Below are 17,872 nucleotides of genomic sequence, written 5' to 3'. Positions count from 1 at the left end.
GACATAACAAATATTTTTATATTATAGAAATGCATAACTTTAGAATGTTTTTCTTATTCTTATCGTTATTGTGGATATATCCATGTTTTAATCATATTAACATTTAAAATCAGAAAGACAGAAGCTTCTCGAAAGGAATTATTTTGTAGGAATAGACCACCAGTACTCAAGGACTATCAACAAGCATTATTTTACAGCTGTGCTAATGAGCATGGGTTGTTTAATCAAAGACAAAGAAACATTAAATACTTGACTTTCAGAGTGAAACAATACGGAGTGCAGCAGATACAGAAGCACTGGGACTCACAACTAGAGTTTTAGTTTGTGCTGCCCCATTCCACTGTCAACATCCACAAAACCATTAGCAGAAGATGGAGAAATAGAGGCTAGAGGAGAAAAGCATCTCTCTTGAGGATATGGCTAACATGATATAGGTTGCATGGATTTGATTTATTCTCTTGCTTGGGGGTATAGTTAGCATAATGATGGATACAGGAATCATGCATTTGATTAATGGCGTTGGTTTAATATGAACTTGGAATAATGACTTCAGGGGTCATACATTTGACTGGGTATATATCTGGCATCTGTGGTTTCACTTGGTGTATATTTTGGTGAGCAATTAAATATTCCTCTCCATATATTAATTTATAAATTAATGTTTAAATTTCTATTACTGTTGTTAGTTACTATTGATCACTATGTATTGTGGGGGACAAAGAATAGATTAGGTCCCATAATTTATTAGTTCTGCCACTGCTAGTTCAAACAGACCCTTTAATGCTCTCAATTTGAGAACTGATGCTGCTTAATAAAGTACATGATGATTCAAATTTAAAATAGCTTTTTCTATATCTGGTCTTATAGTGACCTCACCAACTGAACAGGGTATATAGTAAAGACAGACAAACAGATATACAGCTCTTACTGGATCAAGGGGTGACTTGTGAAATCGGGGTCACAGGCTCCAGTGATGTAACTAGAGAATGGACACATCTGTAATCAATACAAAAAAGATAAATTATTTTTATTTTTTTCATATAAAAGGCCAACTACTTAATATTTAAGTAAGATGGTCCAAAATAATGTGTGTGAAAAACAGCTATTATATTGGAACGTCAATATTAAAAGTGGAAAATATTATGTAAATTAAAAAAAAAAAAAAAAAAAATAATTTTTATGTAAAATAATTATAGCTATTTTGAGATATTTTAGGTGAAACCATGCTGTTTTCCAATATTTCTTTGAATGTAACAATTAGCTCTTTTTACCCAAATGACAGAAGGGAGTGATATTTTTATTTAACGGAGATAGAATGCTCACTAGTTTTTCTGAGAAAGTAGTAGACAATACGTTGTTTTGTTCTTTTAGAGCATTTCAATTATAAAAATAATGTTTGACCAGCATGGTCAGCAAAGAGTTTTAACCAAATCATTGTGTTTTTTGGATGGAGGTATGCACAGCATATGTTGTTTTTATTTTTATTTCACATGAAATTATAAGAAACTTAAATGTTTTTTTTTATTATTCAAAAAAATCTTATTTTAAATTTGTAGTTGTAAAAGTTATTGAATCTAAAATTAATTTCATATTTGAGGCTAAGGGGCCGATTTATCAAAGTGCAGTAGACATGATATTAAAATTTCCTAAATGTTCCACAAGGGTTAGTGTACATGACATATCTTTTGTTTATAACTGCAGTAATCTGGCCAAAGGGTTAAAGTTAAAATTAAACTTTCATGATTCAGATAGAGCATCTAATTTTAAGCTACTTTCTAATTTAATCCTATTATAAATTATTCTTCATTCTCTTGGTATCTTTATTTTAAAGTACGCTTAGAAGCCGGCCCATTTTGGTTCAGCACCTGAGTAGCGCTTGCTGATTGGTGTCTACATTTAGACACCAATCAGAAAGTGCTACCCAGGTTCTGAACCAAAAATGGGCCGGCTTCTATGCTTTCATTCTTGCTTTTTCAAATAAAGATAGCAAGAGAATGAAGAAAATTGATAAAAGGAGTAAATTAGAAAGTTGCTTAAAATTGCCTGCTCTATCTGAATATGAGTTATTATGCATTGCATTTTAGAAGAGTTATTCACATATAAACATTTATTTTGATTCCATAAAGCAAAATGTTAAACCCAGTAATTTCCCAAATGTACTTATATGTCTCAGAATATTGATGGTTTTGGTGTGTGCTTGGCTTGGTAATCATGACAAAACTGGAACATTTGATAATTAAATCTTTTGAGATATTTAAGAGAAAAAAACACTCACCTAGATTACGAGTTTTGTGTTAGGAGGGGTGCGGTGCTAACGAGCAGTTTTCCCTCACCGTTCACTTACATACAGCGCTGGTATTACGGGTTTTTACAAACCCGGCGCTAGCCGCAAAAAAGTGAGCGAAGAGCAAAATTTAGCTCCACATCTCACCTCAATACCAGCGCTGCTTATGTTAGCGGTGAGCTGGTAAAACATGCTTGTGCACGATTTCCCCATAGGAATCAATGGGGGAGAGCCGGCTGAAAAAAAACCTAACACCTGCAAAAAAGCAGCGTAAAGCTGCTAACGCAGCCCCATTGATTCCTATGGGGAAATACTTTTATGTCTACACCTAACCCCCTAACATGAACCCTGAGTCTAAACACCCCTAATCTTACACTTTTTAACCCGTAATCTGCTGCCCCCGACATCACCGACACCTAAATTATATTATTAACCCCTAATCTGCCACTCCGGACACCGCCGCCACCTACATTATACTTATGAACCCCTAATCTGCTGCCCCCAACATCGCCGACACCTACATTACATTTATTAACCCCTAATCTGCTGCCCCCAATGTCGCCGCAACCTAACTACATTTATTAACCCCTAATCTGCCGCCCCCAACGTCGCCACCACTATAATAAAGTTATTAACCCCTAAACCTAAGTCTAACCCTAACGCCCCCTAACTTAAATATAATTAAAATAAATCTAAATAAAATTACTACAATTAACTAAATTATTCCTATTTAAAACTAAATACTTATCTATAAAATAAACCCTAAGCTAGCTACAATATAACTAGTAGTTACATTGTATCTAACTTAGGGTTTATTTTTATTTTACAGGCAACTTTGTATTTATTTTAACTAGGTACAATAGTTATTAAATAGTTATTAACTATTTAATAACAACCTAGTTAAAATAAAGACAAATTTACCTGTAAAATAAAACCTAGCATAAGTTACAATTACACCTAACACTACACTACAATTAAATTAATTACCTAAACTAAATACAATTAATTACAATTAAATAAAATTATCTAAAGTAAGGAAACCCCCCCCCCACACTAAATGACAGAAAATAATAAAATAATTACAAGATTTTTAAACTAATTACACCTACTCTAATCCCCCTAACAAAATAAAAATCCCCCCAAAATAGAAAAGCCCTACCCTACACTAAATTACAAATAGCCCTTAAAAGGGCTTTTTGCGGGGCATTGCCCCAAAGTAATCAGCTCTTTTACCTGAAAAAAAAATACAAATACCCCCCCAACATTAAAATCCACCACCCACACAACCAACCCTACTCTAAAACCCACCCAATCCCCCCTTAAAAAGCCTAACACTAACCCCTTGAAGATCACCCTACCGTGAGACGTCTTCACCAAACTGGGCAGAAGTGGTCCTCCAGATGGGCAGAAGTCTTCATCCAAGATGGGCAGAAGAGGTCCTCCAGACAGGCAGAAGTCTTCATCCAGACGGCATCCTCTATCTTCATCTATCCGGCATGGAGTGGGTCCATCTTCAAGACATCCGACACGGAGTATCCTTCTCGGCCGATGACTACCCGACGAATGAAGGTTCCTTTAAGTGACGTCATCCAAGATGGCGTCCCTTCAATTCAGATTCGCTGATAGAATTCTATCAGCCAATCGGAATTAAGGTAGGAAAAATCCTATTGGCTGAAGCAATCAGCCAATAGGATTGAGCTTGCATTCTACTGGCTTTTTCCTACTATAATTCCGATTGGCTGATAGAATTCAATCAGCCAATCAGAATTGAAGGGACGCCATCTTGGATGACGTCACTTAAAGGAACCTTCATTCATTGGGTAGACGTCAGCCGAGAAGGATACTCCGCGTCGGATGTCTTGAAGATGGACCCGCTCCGCGCCGGATGGATGAAGATAGAAGATGCCGTCTGGATGAAGACTTCTGCCCGTCTGGAGGACCTCTTCTGCCTGGCTTGGATGAAGATTTCTGCCCGTCTGGAGGACCTCTTCTGCCCGGCTTGGATGAAGACTTCTGCCCATCTGGAGGACCTCTTCTGTCCGGCTTGGATGAAGACTTCTGCCCGTCTGGAGGACCACTTCTGCCCGGTTGGGTGAAGACGTCTCACGGTAGGGTGATCTTCAAGGGGTTAGTGTTAGGTTTTTTAAGGGGGGATTGGGTGGGTTTTAGAGTAGGGTTGGTTGTGTGGGTGGTGGGTTTTAATGTTGGGGGGGGGTATTTGTATTTTTTTTTTCAGGTAAAAGAGCTGATTACTTTGGGGCAATGCCCTGCAAAAGGCCCTTTTAAGGGCTATTTGTAATTTAGTGTAGGGTAGGGATTTTTTTTTATTTTTGGGGCTTTTTTATTTTGTTAGGGGGATTATAGTAGGTGTAATTAGTTTAAAAATCTTGTAATTATTTTATTATTTTCTGTAATTTAGTTGGGGGGGTTTTCGTACTTTAGATAATTTTATTTAATTGTAATTAATTGTATTTAGTTTAGGTAATTAATTTAATTGTAGTATAGTGTTAGGTATAATTGTAACTTATGTTAGGTTTTATTTTACAGGTAAATTTGTCTTTATTTTAACTAGGTAGTTATTAAATAGTTAATAACTATTTACTACCTATTGTACCTAGTTAAAATAAATACAAAGTTGCATGTAAAATAAAAATAAACCCTAAGCTAGATACAATGTAACTATTAGTTATATTGTAGCTATCTTAGGGTTTATTTTATAGGTAAGTATTTAGTTTTAAATAGGAATTATTTAGTGAATTGTAGTAATTTTATTTAGACTTATTGTAATTATATTTAAGTTAGGGGGTGTTAGGGTTAGGGTTAGATTTAGGGGTTAATGACTTTAATATAGTGGCGGTGACGTTGGGGTCGGCAGATTAGGGGTTAATAAATGTAGGTAGGTGGCGGTGATGTTAGGGCCGGCAGATTAGGGGTTAGTAATATTTAACTATTGTATGCGTTGTGGGAGTGCAGCGGTTTATGGGTATAATATATTTATTTTAGTGGCGGCGATGTCTGGTTCGGCAGATTAGGGGTTAAAATATTTATTATAGTGTTTGCGATGTGGGGGGGCCTCGGTTTAGGGGTTAATAGGTAGTTTATGGGTGTTAGTGTACTTTTTAGCACTTTAGTTAAGAGTTTTATGCTACAGCGTTGTAGTGTAAAACTCTTAACTACTGACTTTTAAATGCGGTACCAGGCTTGACAGGAGAGGGTCTACCGCTCACTTTTGGTCAGACTCGTAATACCGGCGCTATGCAAGTCCCATTGAAAATATAGGATACGCAATTGACGTAAGTGGATTTGCAGTATTTCCGAGTCTGGTCAAAAAAGTGAGCAGTGAGCCTAAAAAAGCAGCGTTGGGACCGGCCAACGCTGCTTTTTAACCTCAACGCAAGACTCGTAATCTAGGCGACTGTTTACTGATGGATTGGAACAATGTAATAACATTGGTGATGATAGGTTCTAAGAAGTACGTACTGAATAAAGACAGTGCAAAATCAAGACCAATTGAAGGTCACATAAAAGCGAGGGTTTCTTCTTGATTGGAATATTCTTGGATGTGATGTGTACAAAAGCTAGCATTTTGCTTTAAAATATGTTATTACCACATCTAAATGCATTGTGGTTAAGTTTTTTTTATCATATATTAATTTTTTTCTTTTCTTTCTAAGAAAGCCAGTTACAAACCCATAAGGAGGAGGTTACATTATAGGGACAGTAAACATCTTATAATTATAAAACATTTCTTTTGTGTTGAAACAGAAAAACATATGGGCCCAGGCTTAAAATTTTTAAAACAAATCAATATCCTTTTTATTGGAATTAGTCTTTAATATATAACCTCCACCCACTATTTGTCTTATTTGGAGGAGCCAATCATGGCTTTAGTCCACAAACAAGAAGGCTATTCACTGTCACAAAGTTAGTATAAAATGAATTGTTTTGCAGCTATCTGATAAAGCCAATTAGGGATATATATATGTAGCAGTGTTAGCCAGGGTATGTCATCAGGGAGCATTTCAGTTCTGAAAATAATAAATTGCTCAATGTTTAGAGGCAACATAAATAATAATAATATAGTGCAACATTGTTTCATTATGTATAAATAAACATATTATTACACCTCCCCTTGCAACATATAACACCAATAGCACCATAAATGGCATCAGTTCTGACATCACAAATATCACCTGTGTCAGTGACATCACACATTACATAACATATGACAAAATGAATAACATAAGTCATAATCATCATATATTCTGTATATGTATTCATTCAGATTTAATTTTCTATTATTGAAAACTTCATATACATGAAAATTAGTTTGGAATTCAAGTTATATTATACATTTGGATATTATTCTTTGATCGGCTGTTTTAGATATATGAGAACAAAAATTATAAAAATATTTTGAATCAATCCTTACTGTTTAGAATGCAAATTATTATTATTGGTTGTCATTTTCTGCTGAATGGGGGTATAGGTTTTCCTAACCATTGAACTTTACCATTCTTTTCTATATTTTTTTTTAACTACTACGTGAGGTTTTTGAGACATTTTTATTTGTGGATCTGGTGTGTATATTTTTTGTTAATGAATATTAAATAAAAGGTGAACATGATTACATACCTCAAAATGCATTTTCATCTGTAATAACTTGTTATAAAGTTCTGGGTCTTGTATGGTCTTATAGCCATGACCGATTCTCTCAGCTTTTAATATTTCAATAGCCTAAAAGAATAATCATATCCCACATTACATAAATACTCATTTTGTGTTAGATAAATAAACAGACATATAGAGATATTTAGATGTATTAATGTAAAAATATATAAAGCTTAGAGTTCTGCTTTTTAAACATGAAATTTCTCATGTCTACTCAAGTCTTCCAATCACTAGTGATGTCGCGAACAGTTCGCCGGAAAACAGTTCCCGGCGAACATAGCTTGTTCGCGTTCGCCATGGCGGACGAACATATGTGATGTTCGATCCGCCCCCTATTCGTCATCATTGAGTAAACTTTGACCCTGTATCTCACAGTCTGCAGACACATTTCAGCCAATCAGCAGCAGACCCTCCCTCCCAGACCCTCCCAGCTCCTGGGCAGCAGCCATTTTAGATTCATTCTGATCCTGCATTCTTAGTGAGAGGAGGGATAGTGCTGCTAGTGCTGCTGCTTTGATAGGCAAATTAATAGCTAGGCTAGTGTATTCAGTCTCCACTACAGTCCTGAAGGACTCATCTGATCTCTGCTCTAAGGACAGCACCCCAAAAAGCCCTTTTTAGGGCTAGAACATCACTCTTTTTTTTTTTTCTTTGTAATCTAATTGCATTTGCCTGCCTGTCAGCGTGTGTCAGGCTCACAGCATATACTGTACCTACTTGCTCAGTGCCACCACTCATATCTGGTGTAACATTAGTGTAATTTTTAAAAAAAAAAACTTTTACATCAGTCTGCTAGTGTAATCTAATTTCAGTTGCCAGGACAGCCTGCCACTGCCAGCCTGTGCGTCAGGCTCACAGCATATACTGTGCCTACTTGCTCAGTGCCACCACCAGTCATATCTGTTGTAACAGTAGTGTAATTTTTTAAAAAAAACTTTTACATCAGTCTGCTAGTGTAATCTAATAGCAGTTGCCTGCCTGCCTGCCACTGCCAGCCTGTGTGTCAGGCTCACAGCATATACTGTGCCTTCTTGCTCAGTGCCACCACTCATATCTTGTGTAACATTAGTGTAAATTTAAAAAAAAACTTTTACATCAGTCTGCTAGTGTAATCTAATTTCAGTTGCCAGGCCAGCCTGCCACTGCCAGCCTGTGTGTCAGGCTCACAGCATATACTGTGCCTACTTGCTCAGTGCCACCACCACTCATATCTGGTGTAACATTAGTGTAAATTTTTTTAAAAAAAACTTTTACATCAGTCTGCTAGTGTAATCTAATTTCAGTTGCCAGCAGGCCAGCCTGCGTGTCAGGCTCACAGCATATACTGTGCCTACTTGCTCAGTGCCACCACCAGTCATATCTGTTGTAACAGTAGTGTAAATTTAAAAAAAAAAACTTTTACATCAGTCTGCTAGTGTAATCTAATAGCAGTTGCCTGCCTGCCACTGCCAGCCTGTGTGTCAGGCTCACAGCATATACTGTGCCATCTTGCTCAGTGCCACTACTCATATCTTGTCTATCATTAGTGTAAATTTAAAAAAAAAAAACTTTTACATCAGTCTGCTAGTGTAATCTAATTTCAGTTGCCAGCAGGCCAGCCTGCCACTGCCAGCCTATGTGTCAGGCTCACAGCATATACTGTGCCTACTTGCTCAGTGCCACCACCAGTCATATATGTTGTAACAGTAGTGTAATTTTTTTTTAAAAAAACTTTTACATCAGTCTGCTAGTGTAATTTAATAGCAGTTGCCTGCCTTCCACTGCCAGCCTGTCTGTCTGGCCTGTCTGCCTGTCTGTGTGCCTACTTGCTCAGTGCCACCACCAGTCATATCTGGTGTAAGAGTAGCGTAATTTTTTTTAAAAAAACTTTTACATCAGTCTGCTAGTGTAATCTAATAGCAGTTGCCTGCCTGCCACTGCCAGCCTGTGTGTCAGGCTCACAGCATATACTGTGCCTACTTGCTCAGTGCCACCACCAGTCATATCTGTTGTAACAGTAGTGTAATTTTTTTTAAAAAAACTTTTACATCAGTCTGCTAGTGTAATTTAATAGCAGTTGCCTGCCTTCCACTGCCAGCCTGTGTGTCTGGCTCAAAGCATATACTGTGCCTACTTGCTCAGTGCCACCACTCATATCTGGTGTAACATTAGTGTAATATTTTTTAAAAAAAACTTTTACATCAGTCTGCTAGTGTAATCTAATTTCAGTTGCCAAGCCAGTCTGCCACTGCCAGCCTGTGTGTCAGGCTCACAGCATATACTGTGCCTACTTGCTCGTTGCCACCACCAGTCATATCTGGTGTAACAGTAGCGTAATTTTTTTTTAAAAAAAACTTTTACATCAGTCTGCTAGTGTAATCTAATAGCAGTTGCCTGCCTGCCACTGCCAGCCTGTGTGTCAGGCTCACAGCATATACTGTGCCTACTTGCTCAGTGCCACCACTCATATCTTGTGTAAAATTAGTGTAAATTTAAAAAAAAAACTTTTACATCAGTCTGCTAGTGTAATCTAATTTCAGTTGCCAGCAGGCCAGCCTGCCACTGCCAGCCTGCGTGTCAGGCTCACAGCATATACTGTGCCTACTTGCTCAGTGCCACCACCAGTCATATCTGTTGTAACAGCAGTGTAATTTTTTTTTTTTTAAAAACTTTTACATCAGTCTGCTAGTGTAATCTAATAGCAGTTGCCTGCCTGCCTGCCTGCCACTGCCAGTGTGTCTGGCTCACAGCATATACTGTGCCTACTTGCTCAGTGCCACCACTCATATCTGGTGTAACATTAGTGTAAATTTAAAAAAAAAAAAACTTTTACATCAGTCTGCTAGTGTAATCTAATTTCAGTTGCCAGGCCAGCCTGCCGCTGCCAGCCTGTGTGTCAGGCTCACAGCATATACTGTTCCTTCTTTCTCAGTGCCACCACCAGTCATATCTGGTGTAACAGTAGTGTAAATTAAAAAAAAAAAAAACTTTTACATCAGTCTGCTAGTGTAATCTAATTTTAGTTGCCAGGCCAGCCTGCCACTGCCAGCGTGTGTGTCAGGCTCACAGCGTATACTGTGCCCACTTGCCCAGTGCCACCACTCACATTATCTTGTTTAATAATAGTAGTGTAAGTGTACATTTTAAAAATAAAAAAACTATTTTGACTTTGAAAAATCAGTCTGCTTTTTTGTGTCAGGCTCACAGCATATACTGTGCCCACTTGCCCAGTGCCACCACTCATATCTTGTTTAATAGTAGTGTAAGTGTACATTTAAAAATAAAAAAAATATTTTGAATGTGAAACATCAGCCTGCTTTTTTGTGTCAGGCTCACAGCGTATACTGTGCCCACTTGTCCAGTGCCACCACTCACATTATCTTGTTTAATAATAGTAGTGTAAGTGTACATTTTAAAAATAAAAAAACTATTTTGACTTTGAAAAATCAGTCTGCTTTTTTGTGTCAGGCTCACAGCATATACTGTGCCCACTTGCCCAGTGCCACCACTCATATCTTGTTTAATAGTAGTGTAAGAGTACATTTAAAAATCAAAAAAATATTTTGACTGTTTAACATCAGTCTGCTTTTTTGTGTCAGGCTCACAGCGTATACTGTGCCCACTTGTCCAGTGCCACCACTCACATTATCTTGTTTAATAATAGTAATGTAAGTGTACATTTTAAAAATAAAAAAACTATTTTGACTGTGAAACATCAGTCTGGTTTTTTGTGTCAGGCTCACAGCGTATACTGTGCCCACTCACAGTAGCTTGCACGCATAGTAGCACTAATTGAAAAAAAAATGACAGGCAGAGGCAGGCCAACCCGCAGGGGCCGTTGTGGTGCTGTGATTCCCTTTGGCCATAGAATAATGCCCAGTGCTAGGCCACGTACCATGAACATGAAAAGTTCTGATGAAATAGTTGACTTTATAACACAGGACACCCAATCTTCTACAGCTTCCGCTCATAACCTTGACGCACCATCCTCCTCCTCTAGCTTAGCTTCAGGCACCTCTCAACTTACCACTCGCCCGCCTGCCACCACCACCGACACTAGCACCACAGCCGCGTCACGTGATCTGTCAGAGGAGTTATGTACACCTCAGTGTGAAGAAATGAGTGATGCGCAACCATCATTGACAGAGGATGTAGATAACTGTGATATGTCTCAGTCAGGCAGCATTACAGACATGGACGACGCACTGTGTGATGATGATGATGATGTTGTACCCGCCGTTGCTTCCGTTGTTGAGTTGTCAGATACAAGTGAAGGGGTTGATGATGACGATGCGGCCGTGGATGTCACGTGGGCGCCCGGTAGAAGAGAAGAAGAACAGGGGGAAAGTTCAGATGGGGAGACAGAGAGGAGCAGGAGGAGGAGATGAGTTGGAAGCAGGGGGGGGTCGTCGCAAGGAGCTAGTGGCACAGTCAAACAGCATGCATCGGCACCCGGGGTCAGCCAGACAGCACGCCAATCAACACATGCTGTTGCCACCACCAGAATGCCGTCATCGCAGAGCTCAGCAGTGTGGCATTTTTTTTATGTGTCTGCCTCTGACAACAGCAATGCCATTTGCAACCTGTGCCAAAAGAAACTGAGTCGTGGGAAGTCCAACACCCACCTAGGTACAACTGCTTTGCGAAGGCACATGATCTCACATCACAAACGCCTATGGGATGAACACATGAGGATAAGCAGCACACAAACTCAAAGCCGCCATCCTCCTCCTGGTCCAGCATCTTCAGCCATGTCAACCACTGCTGTGCTCCTTGCCCCCTCTCAACCATCCGCCAATCCGTCTCTCTTCCGGAGCAGTTCCTGCTCATCTGCCCACAGTCAGGTGTCTGTCAGGTGTCATAAGGCAATCCCCAACCTGTACTCGATTGTGCGAAAGGAAGTAATGGCATGTCTGGCACACAGTGTTGGGGCAAGGGTCCATCTGACCACTGAAAGCTGGTCTGCAAAGCATGGTCAGGGCAGGTATATCACCTACACTGCGCATTGGGTAAACCTGCTGATGGCTGCCAAGCATGGAATGCCTGGTTCTGCAGAGGATGAGTTGGTGACACCGCCACGACTTGCAGGCAGGCCTGCTGCCACCTCCTCTACTCCTCCTACTCCATCCTCTTCCATAACCTCCTCGGCTGAGTCCTCTTCTGCTGCTGCGTCTTGCTCCACATCAACGGCACCCCCCCAGCTCCCCAGGTACTACTCCACATCCCGGATACGGCAGTGTCACGCCGTCTTGGGGTTGACTTGCCTGAAAGCAGAGAGTCACACCGCAGCAGCACTCCTGTCCGCCCTGAATGCACAGGTGGATCAGTGGCTGACTCTGCCCCAACTGGAGATCGGCAAAGTGGTTTCTGACAACTGAAGTAATTTGGTGGCTGCATTGAAATTGGGCAAGTTGACACATGTGCCGTGCATGGCACATGTGTGTAATCTGATTGTACAACGCTTTGTGCATAAGTACCCAGGCTTACAGGACGTCCTGAAGCAGGCCAGGAAGGTGTGTGGCCATTTCAGGCATTCCTACACGGCCATGGCGCACTTGTCAGATATCCAGTGGCGAAACAACCTGCCAGTGAGGCGCTTGATTTGCGAAAGCCCGACACGTTGGAATTCAACACTCCTAATGTTCGACCGTCAGCTCCAACAAGAAAAAGACGTTAACGAGTATTTGTATGACCGGGGTGCTAGGACAGCCTCTGGGGAGCTGGGAATTTTTTTGCCATGTTACTGGACGCTCATGCTCAATGCCTGTAGGCTCATGCGTCCTTTTGAGGAGGTGACAAACCTAGTCAGTCGAACAGAAGGCACCATCAGCGACATCATACCATTTGTTTTCTTCCTGGAGCGTGCCCTGCGAAGAGTGCTGGATCAGGCCGTAGATGAGTGTGAAGAGGAAGAGGATGAGTTGTGGTCACCATCACCACCAGAAACAGCCTTATCAGCATCGCTTGCTGGACCAGCGTCAACGCAGGAAGAGGATTGTGAGGAATAGGAATCAAAGGAGGAATGTGGCTTTGAGGAGGAGGAGGAAGACCAAGCACAACATGCATTCCAGGGTGCTCGTTGTCACCTATCTGGTACCCGTGGTGTTGTACATGGCTGGGGGGAAGAAGATACCTTCAGTGAGATCAGTGAGGACGAGGAACGGGACATGAGTAGCTCGGCATCCAATCTTGTGCAAATGGGGTCTTTCATGCTGTCGTGCCTGTTGAGGGACACTTGTATAAAAAAGCTGAAGGAGAACGAACTGTACTGGGTGTCCACGCTACTAGACCCCCGGTATAAGCATAAAGTGACTGAAATGTTACTGAATTCCCACAAGTTGGAAAGGATGGAGCAGTTCAAAAATAAATTAAAAAGTATGCTTTACACAGCGTATAAGGGTGATGTCACAGCACAACGGGAATCTAACAGGGGAAGAGGTGAAAGTAGTACTCCTCCTCCCACGACCACGCCGGCAAGGACAGGACGCTTTCCAGATGTGTTGTTGATGGAGGACATGCGGACCTTTTTAACTCCTATGCATCGCCACAGCCCTTCGGGATCCAGCCTCAGAGAACGACTCAACCGACAGGTAGCAGACTACCTTGCATTAACTGCAGATCTCGACACTCTGAGGAGCGATGAACCCCTTGACTACTGGGTGTGCAGGGTTGACCTGTGGCCTGAACTATCCCAATTTGCAATCGAACTTCTGGCCTGCCCCGCTTCAAGTGTCTTGTCAGAAAGGACCTTCAGTGCAGCAGGAGGTATTGTCACTGAGAAGAGAAGTCGCCTAGGTCAAAAAAGTCTTGATTACCTCACCTTTATTAAAATGAATGAGGGATGGATCCTGAAGGGACTGACATTGGCTGATACATTCGAGTAAAAAAGGCCTGATGAGATGAGCTGCCTTGGGCTAAAAATGGTCCACACGCTGCTATATTTTATCTTCGAATGCCGGATGACTTGCGTGACTTATCCGCCAACAACTAGGGTTCAAGCCGCAATGTTTTAGGGCACTTTCTAACTGTCAAACAAACATCAATTTTTATGGCCGCTGCTACAGCAGCGGCTGCAACAATACCTAATTTTTCAGGCATGTGTACATGCCTAATTTTTCTGGCCTCTGGTGCTGCACTGTGGCTTCAAAACCCAAACCAAAAAAAAGGCACATAACGGGGAACTGCTAAGAATAGTACTACTTATTAACACACCACTCATATCTGGTAGCACAGTAGATTGCATGCGCAGTGCCCCAAATCTGACCGACCGACCAAGCATCTTTTTCCATCTCCCGGTTCCTAAAATCATCTCCGGGTTCCTAAAATCGATGCCATACCTGTACTCAATTGTGCAAAAGGAAGTCATGGCATATGGGGTCTTTCAAACTGTCTGGCCTGTTGAGGGTCGGGGACCCTCGTATAAAAAGGCTGAAGGAGAACGACCTGTACTGGGTGTCCAAGCATCTTTTTCCATCTCCCGGTTCCTAAAAATTATCTCCGGGTTCCTAAAATCGATGTCATACCTGTACTCTATTGTGCAAAAGGAAGTAATGGCACATGGGGTCTTTCATGCTGTCGTGCCTGTTGAGGGTCGGGGACCCTCGTATAAAAAGGCTGAAGGAGAACGACCTGTACTGGGTGTCCAAGCATCTTTTTCCATCTCCCGGTTCCTAAAAATTATCTCCAGGTTCCTAAAATCGATGCCATACCTGTACTCAATTGTGCAAAAGGAAGTCATGGCATATGGGGTCTTTCATGCTGTCGTGCCTGTTGAGGGTCGGGGACCCTCGTATAAAAAGGCTGAAGGAGAACGACCTGTACTGGGTGTCCAAGCATCTTTTTCCATCTCCCGGTTCCTAAAAATTATCTCCGGGTTCCTAAAATCGATGTCATACCTGTACTCTATTGTGCAAAAGGAAGTAATGGCATATGGGGTCTTTCATGCTGTTGTGCCTGTTGAGGGTCGGGGACCCTCGTATAAAAAGGCTGAAGGAGAACGACCTGTACTGGGTGTCCAAGCATCTTTTTCCATCTCCCGGTTCCTAAAAAGTATCTCCAGGTTCCTAAAATCGATGCCATACCTGTACTCAATTGTGCAAAAGGAAGTCATGGCATATGGGGTCTTTCATGCTGTCGTGCCTGTTGAGGGTCGGGGACCCTCGTATAAAAAGGCTGAAGGAGAACGACCTGTACTGGGTGTCCAAGCATCTTTTTCCATCTCCCGGTTCCTAAAAATTATCTCCGGGTTCCTAAAATCGATGTCATACCTGTACTATATTGTGCAAAAGGAAGTAATGGCATATGGGGTCTTTCATGCTGTCGTGCCTGTTGAGGGTCGGGGACCCTCGTATAAAAAGGCTGAAGGAGAACGACCTGTACTGGGTGTCCAAGCATCTTTTTCCATCTCCGGGTTCCTAAAAATTATCTCTGGGTTCCTAAAATCGATGTCATACCTGTACTCTATTGTGCAAAAGGAAGTAATGGCATATGGGGTCTTTCATGCTGTCGTGCCTGTTGAGGGTCGGGGACCCTCGTATAAAAAGGCTGAAGGAGAACGACCTGTACTGGGTGTCCAAGCATGTTTTTCCAACTCCCGGTTCCTAAAAATTATCTCCGGGTTCCTAAAATCGATGCCATACCTGTACTCGATTGTGCAAAAGGAAGTCATGGCATATGGGGTCTTTCATGCTGTCGTGCCTGTTGAGGGTCGGGGACCCTTGTATAAAAAGGCTGAAGGAGAACGACCTGTATTGGGTGTCCAAGCATCTTTTTCCATCTCCCGGTTCCTAAAATCCATGCCATATACACGTCCCCTGATAGGGGACATCGCAGTGGAAGGTACCCGGCCACAATTTCTTTGCACAAAAGGCAATCCCCAACCTGTACTCGATTGTGCAAAAGGAAGTAACCTTACCATGGGTCCCAGACCGCACGTCTTGTAATTCTCTGTCTGGGAAATTATATATCTATCAAATCTATCTATTTATCTATCAAATCTATCTAACTATCAATCGTATCTATCAAATGTATATTGCATCTATTGATCTATGTAATTTGTATCTATCAAATGTATATTGCATCTATTGATCTATGTAATTCGTATCTATCAAATGTATATTGCATCTATTGATCTATGTAATTCGTATCTATCAAATGTATATTGCATCTATTGATCTATGTAATTCGTATCTATCAAATGTATATTGCATTTATTGATCTATGTAATTCGTATCTATCAAATGTATATTGCATCTATTGATCTATGTAATTCATATCTATCAAATGTATATTGCATTTATTGATCTATGTAATTCGTATCTATCAAATGTATATTGCATTTATTGATCTATGTAATTCGTATCTATCAAATGTATATTGCATCTATTGATCTATGTAATCTATGTATCTATCTATCTCGTGGCCGGGCTGTTTTGTGACAGCCACTTGTGTTTCGGCCAAATTTGAAGTAGGAGGACCGACCAAGCATCTTTTTCCATCTCCCGGTTCCTAAAATCCATGCCATATACACCTCCCCCGATAGGGGGAGTAACAGGTATTAAACTGATCAGAATAGTACTACTTAACACACCACTCATATCTGGTGGCACAATAGATTGCACCCGCAGTGCCCCAAATTTGAAGCAGGAGGACCGACCAAGCATCTTTTTCCATCTCCCGGTTCCTAAAATCCATACCATAAACACGTCTCCTGGCGCCGCAACTGCCTCTGGGAACCTTACCATGGGTCACAGACCGCACGTCTTGTAATTCTCTGTCTGGGAAATTATATATCTATCAAATCTATCTATTTATCTATAAAATCTATCTAACTATCAATCGTATCTATCAAATGTATATTGCATCTATTGGTCCATGTAATTCGTATCTATCAAATGTTTATTGCATCTATTGATCTATGTTATTCGTATCTATCAAATGTATATTGCATCTATTGATCTTTGTAATTCGTATCTATCAAATGTATATTGCATCTATTGATCTATGTAATTCGTATCTATCAAATGTATATTGCATCTATTGATCTTTGTAATTCGTATCTATCAAATGTATATTGCATCTATTGATCTATGTAATTCGTATCTATCAAATGTATATTGCATCTATTGATCTATGTAATTTGTATCTATCAAATGTATATTGCATCTATTGATCTATGTAATCTATGTATCTATCTATCAAATCTATCTATCTCGTGGTTGTGCAAATGGACTGTTTGCGGTTGTTTGCGGTGCGTTACACGAGGAGTTTGGTCTGTCACTGTGAAGCGGGCGTAACCCTTACACTACCTGATCAATACCACATCATACCTGATGTTTTAAAGCACGTTATTCCAAACAATTTAGGAATGTTAGGTGATTTATGCCCTTTATGGATTAAAACCAGACTCTGCATCAACTATGTAATTTTCTGTGTGAGTTTTGCCATGGATCCCCCACCGGCATGCCATAGTGCAGGTGTTAGTCCCCTTGAAACAACTTTTCCATCACTATTGTGGCCAGAAAGAGTCCCTGTTGGTTTTAAAGTTCGCCTGTCTATTGAAGTCAATGGCAGTTCGCCCGGTTCGCGAACAGTTGCGGAAGTTCGAGTCCGCCGTTCGCGAACCGAAATTTTTAGGTTTGCGACATCACTACCAATCACCTCTTCTCATTCTAACCTACAAGATTTGTCTATGCTGTGCCTAATCTGTTCATCTCAATTGTTCACTCACAAAACATAAAGCTGATAAAGGTATTTCAAAACTTACTTATTTAGAGAATTGTATCACTTGTCTACCTAAAAGGTTTAGGGGGAAAATGTATTAGGCTGCATGGGAAGATTTTGAGGCTTTGAGGTAAGGGGTTGCATGAGTGATCCTGCAACCATATATTTAAAAAGCAGTAACTGCTTATTTGCCACCTCAGATGTTTGCAAGATAAA

At 40.7% G+C, this 17,872-nt stretch overlaps 1 protein-coding gene across 1 annotated transcript in view; it reads right to left on the bottom strand.

Annotated features, from left to right (window-relative positions):
• The window catches only part of LOC128662744 (adenosine deaminase), a 262,634-nt gene that overhangs the window by 9,097 nt on the left and 235,665 nt on the right, over window positions 1-17,872 (bottom strand). Inside the window, exons 9-10 of the mRNA XM_053716677.1 lie at window positions 6,920-7,021; window positions 929-996 (exon numbers count right to left, since the gene is read on the bottom strand). Coding sequence (XP_053572652.1) covers window positions 929-996; window positions 6,920-7,021 — 170 coding nt within the window. The remainder of the gene's footprint in view (window positions 1-928; window positions 997-6,919; window positions 7,022-17,872) is intronic.

Source organism: Bombina bombina, chromosome 1 (genome assembly GCF_027579735.1).
Source record: "Bombina bombina isolate aBomBom1 chromosome 1, aBomBom1.pri, whole genome shotgun sequence".
In the NCBI taxonomy this organism is placed as follows: Eukaryota; Metazoa; Chordata; class Amphibia; order Anura; family Bombinatoridae; genus Bombina; species Bombina bombina.
Note: the sequence above shows the minus strand (reverse complement) of the source record. Positions and strands in the feature narration are given on the sequence as shown.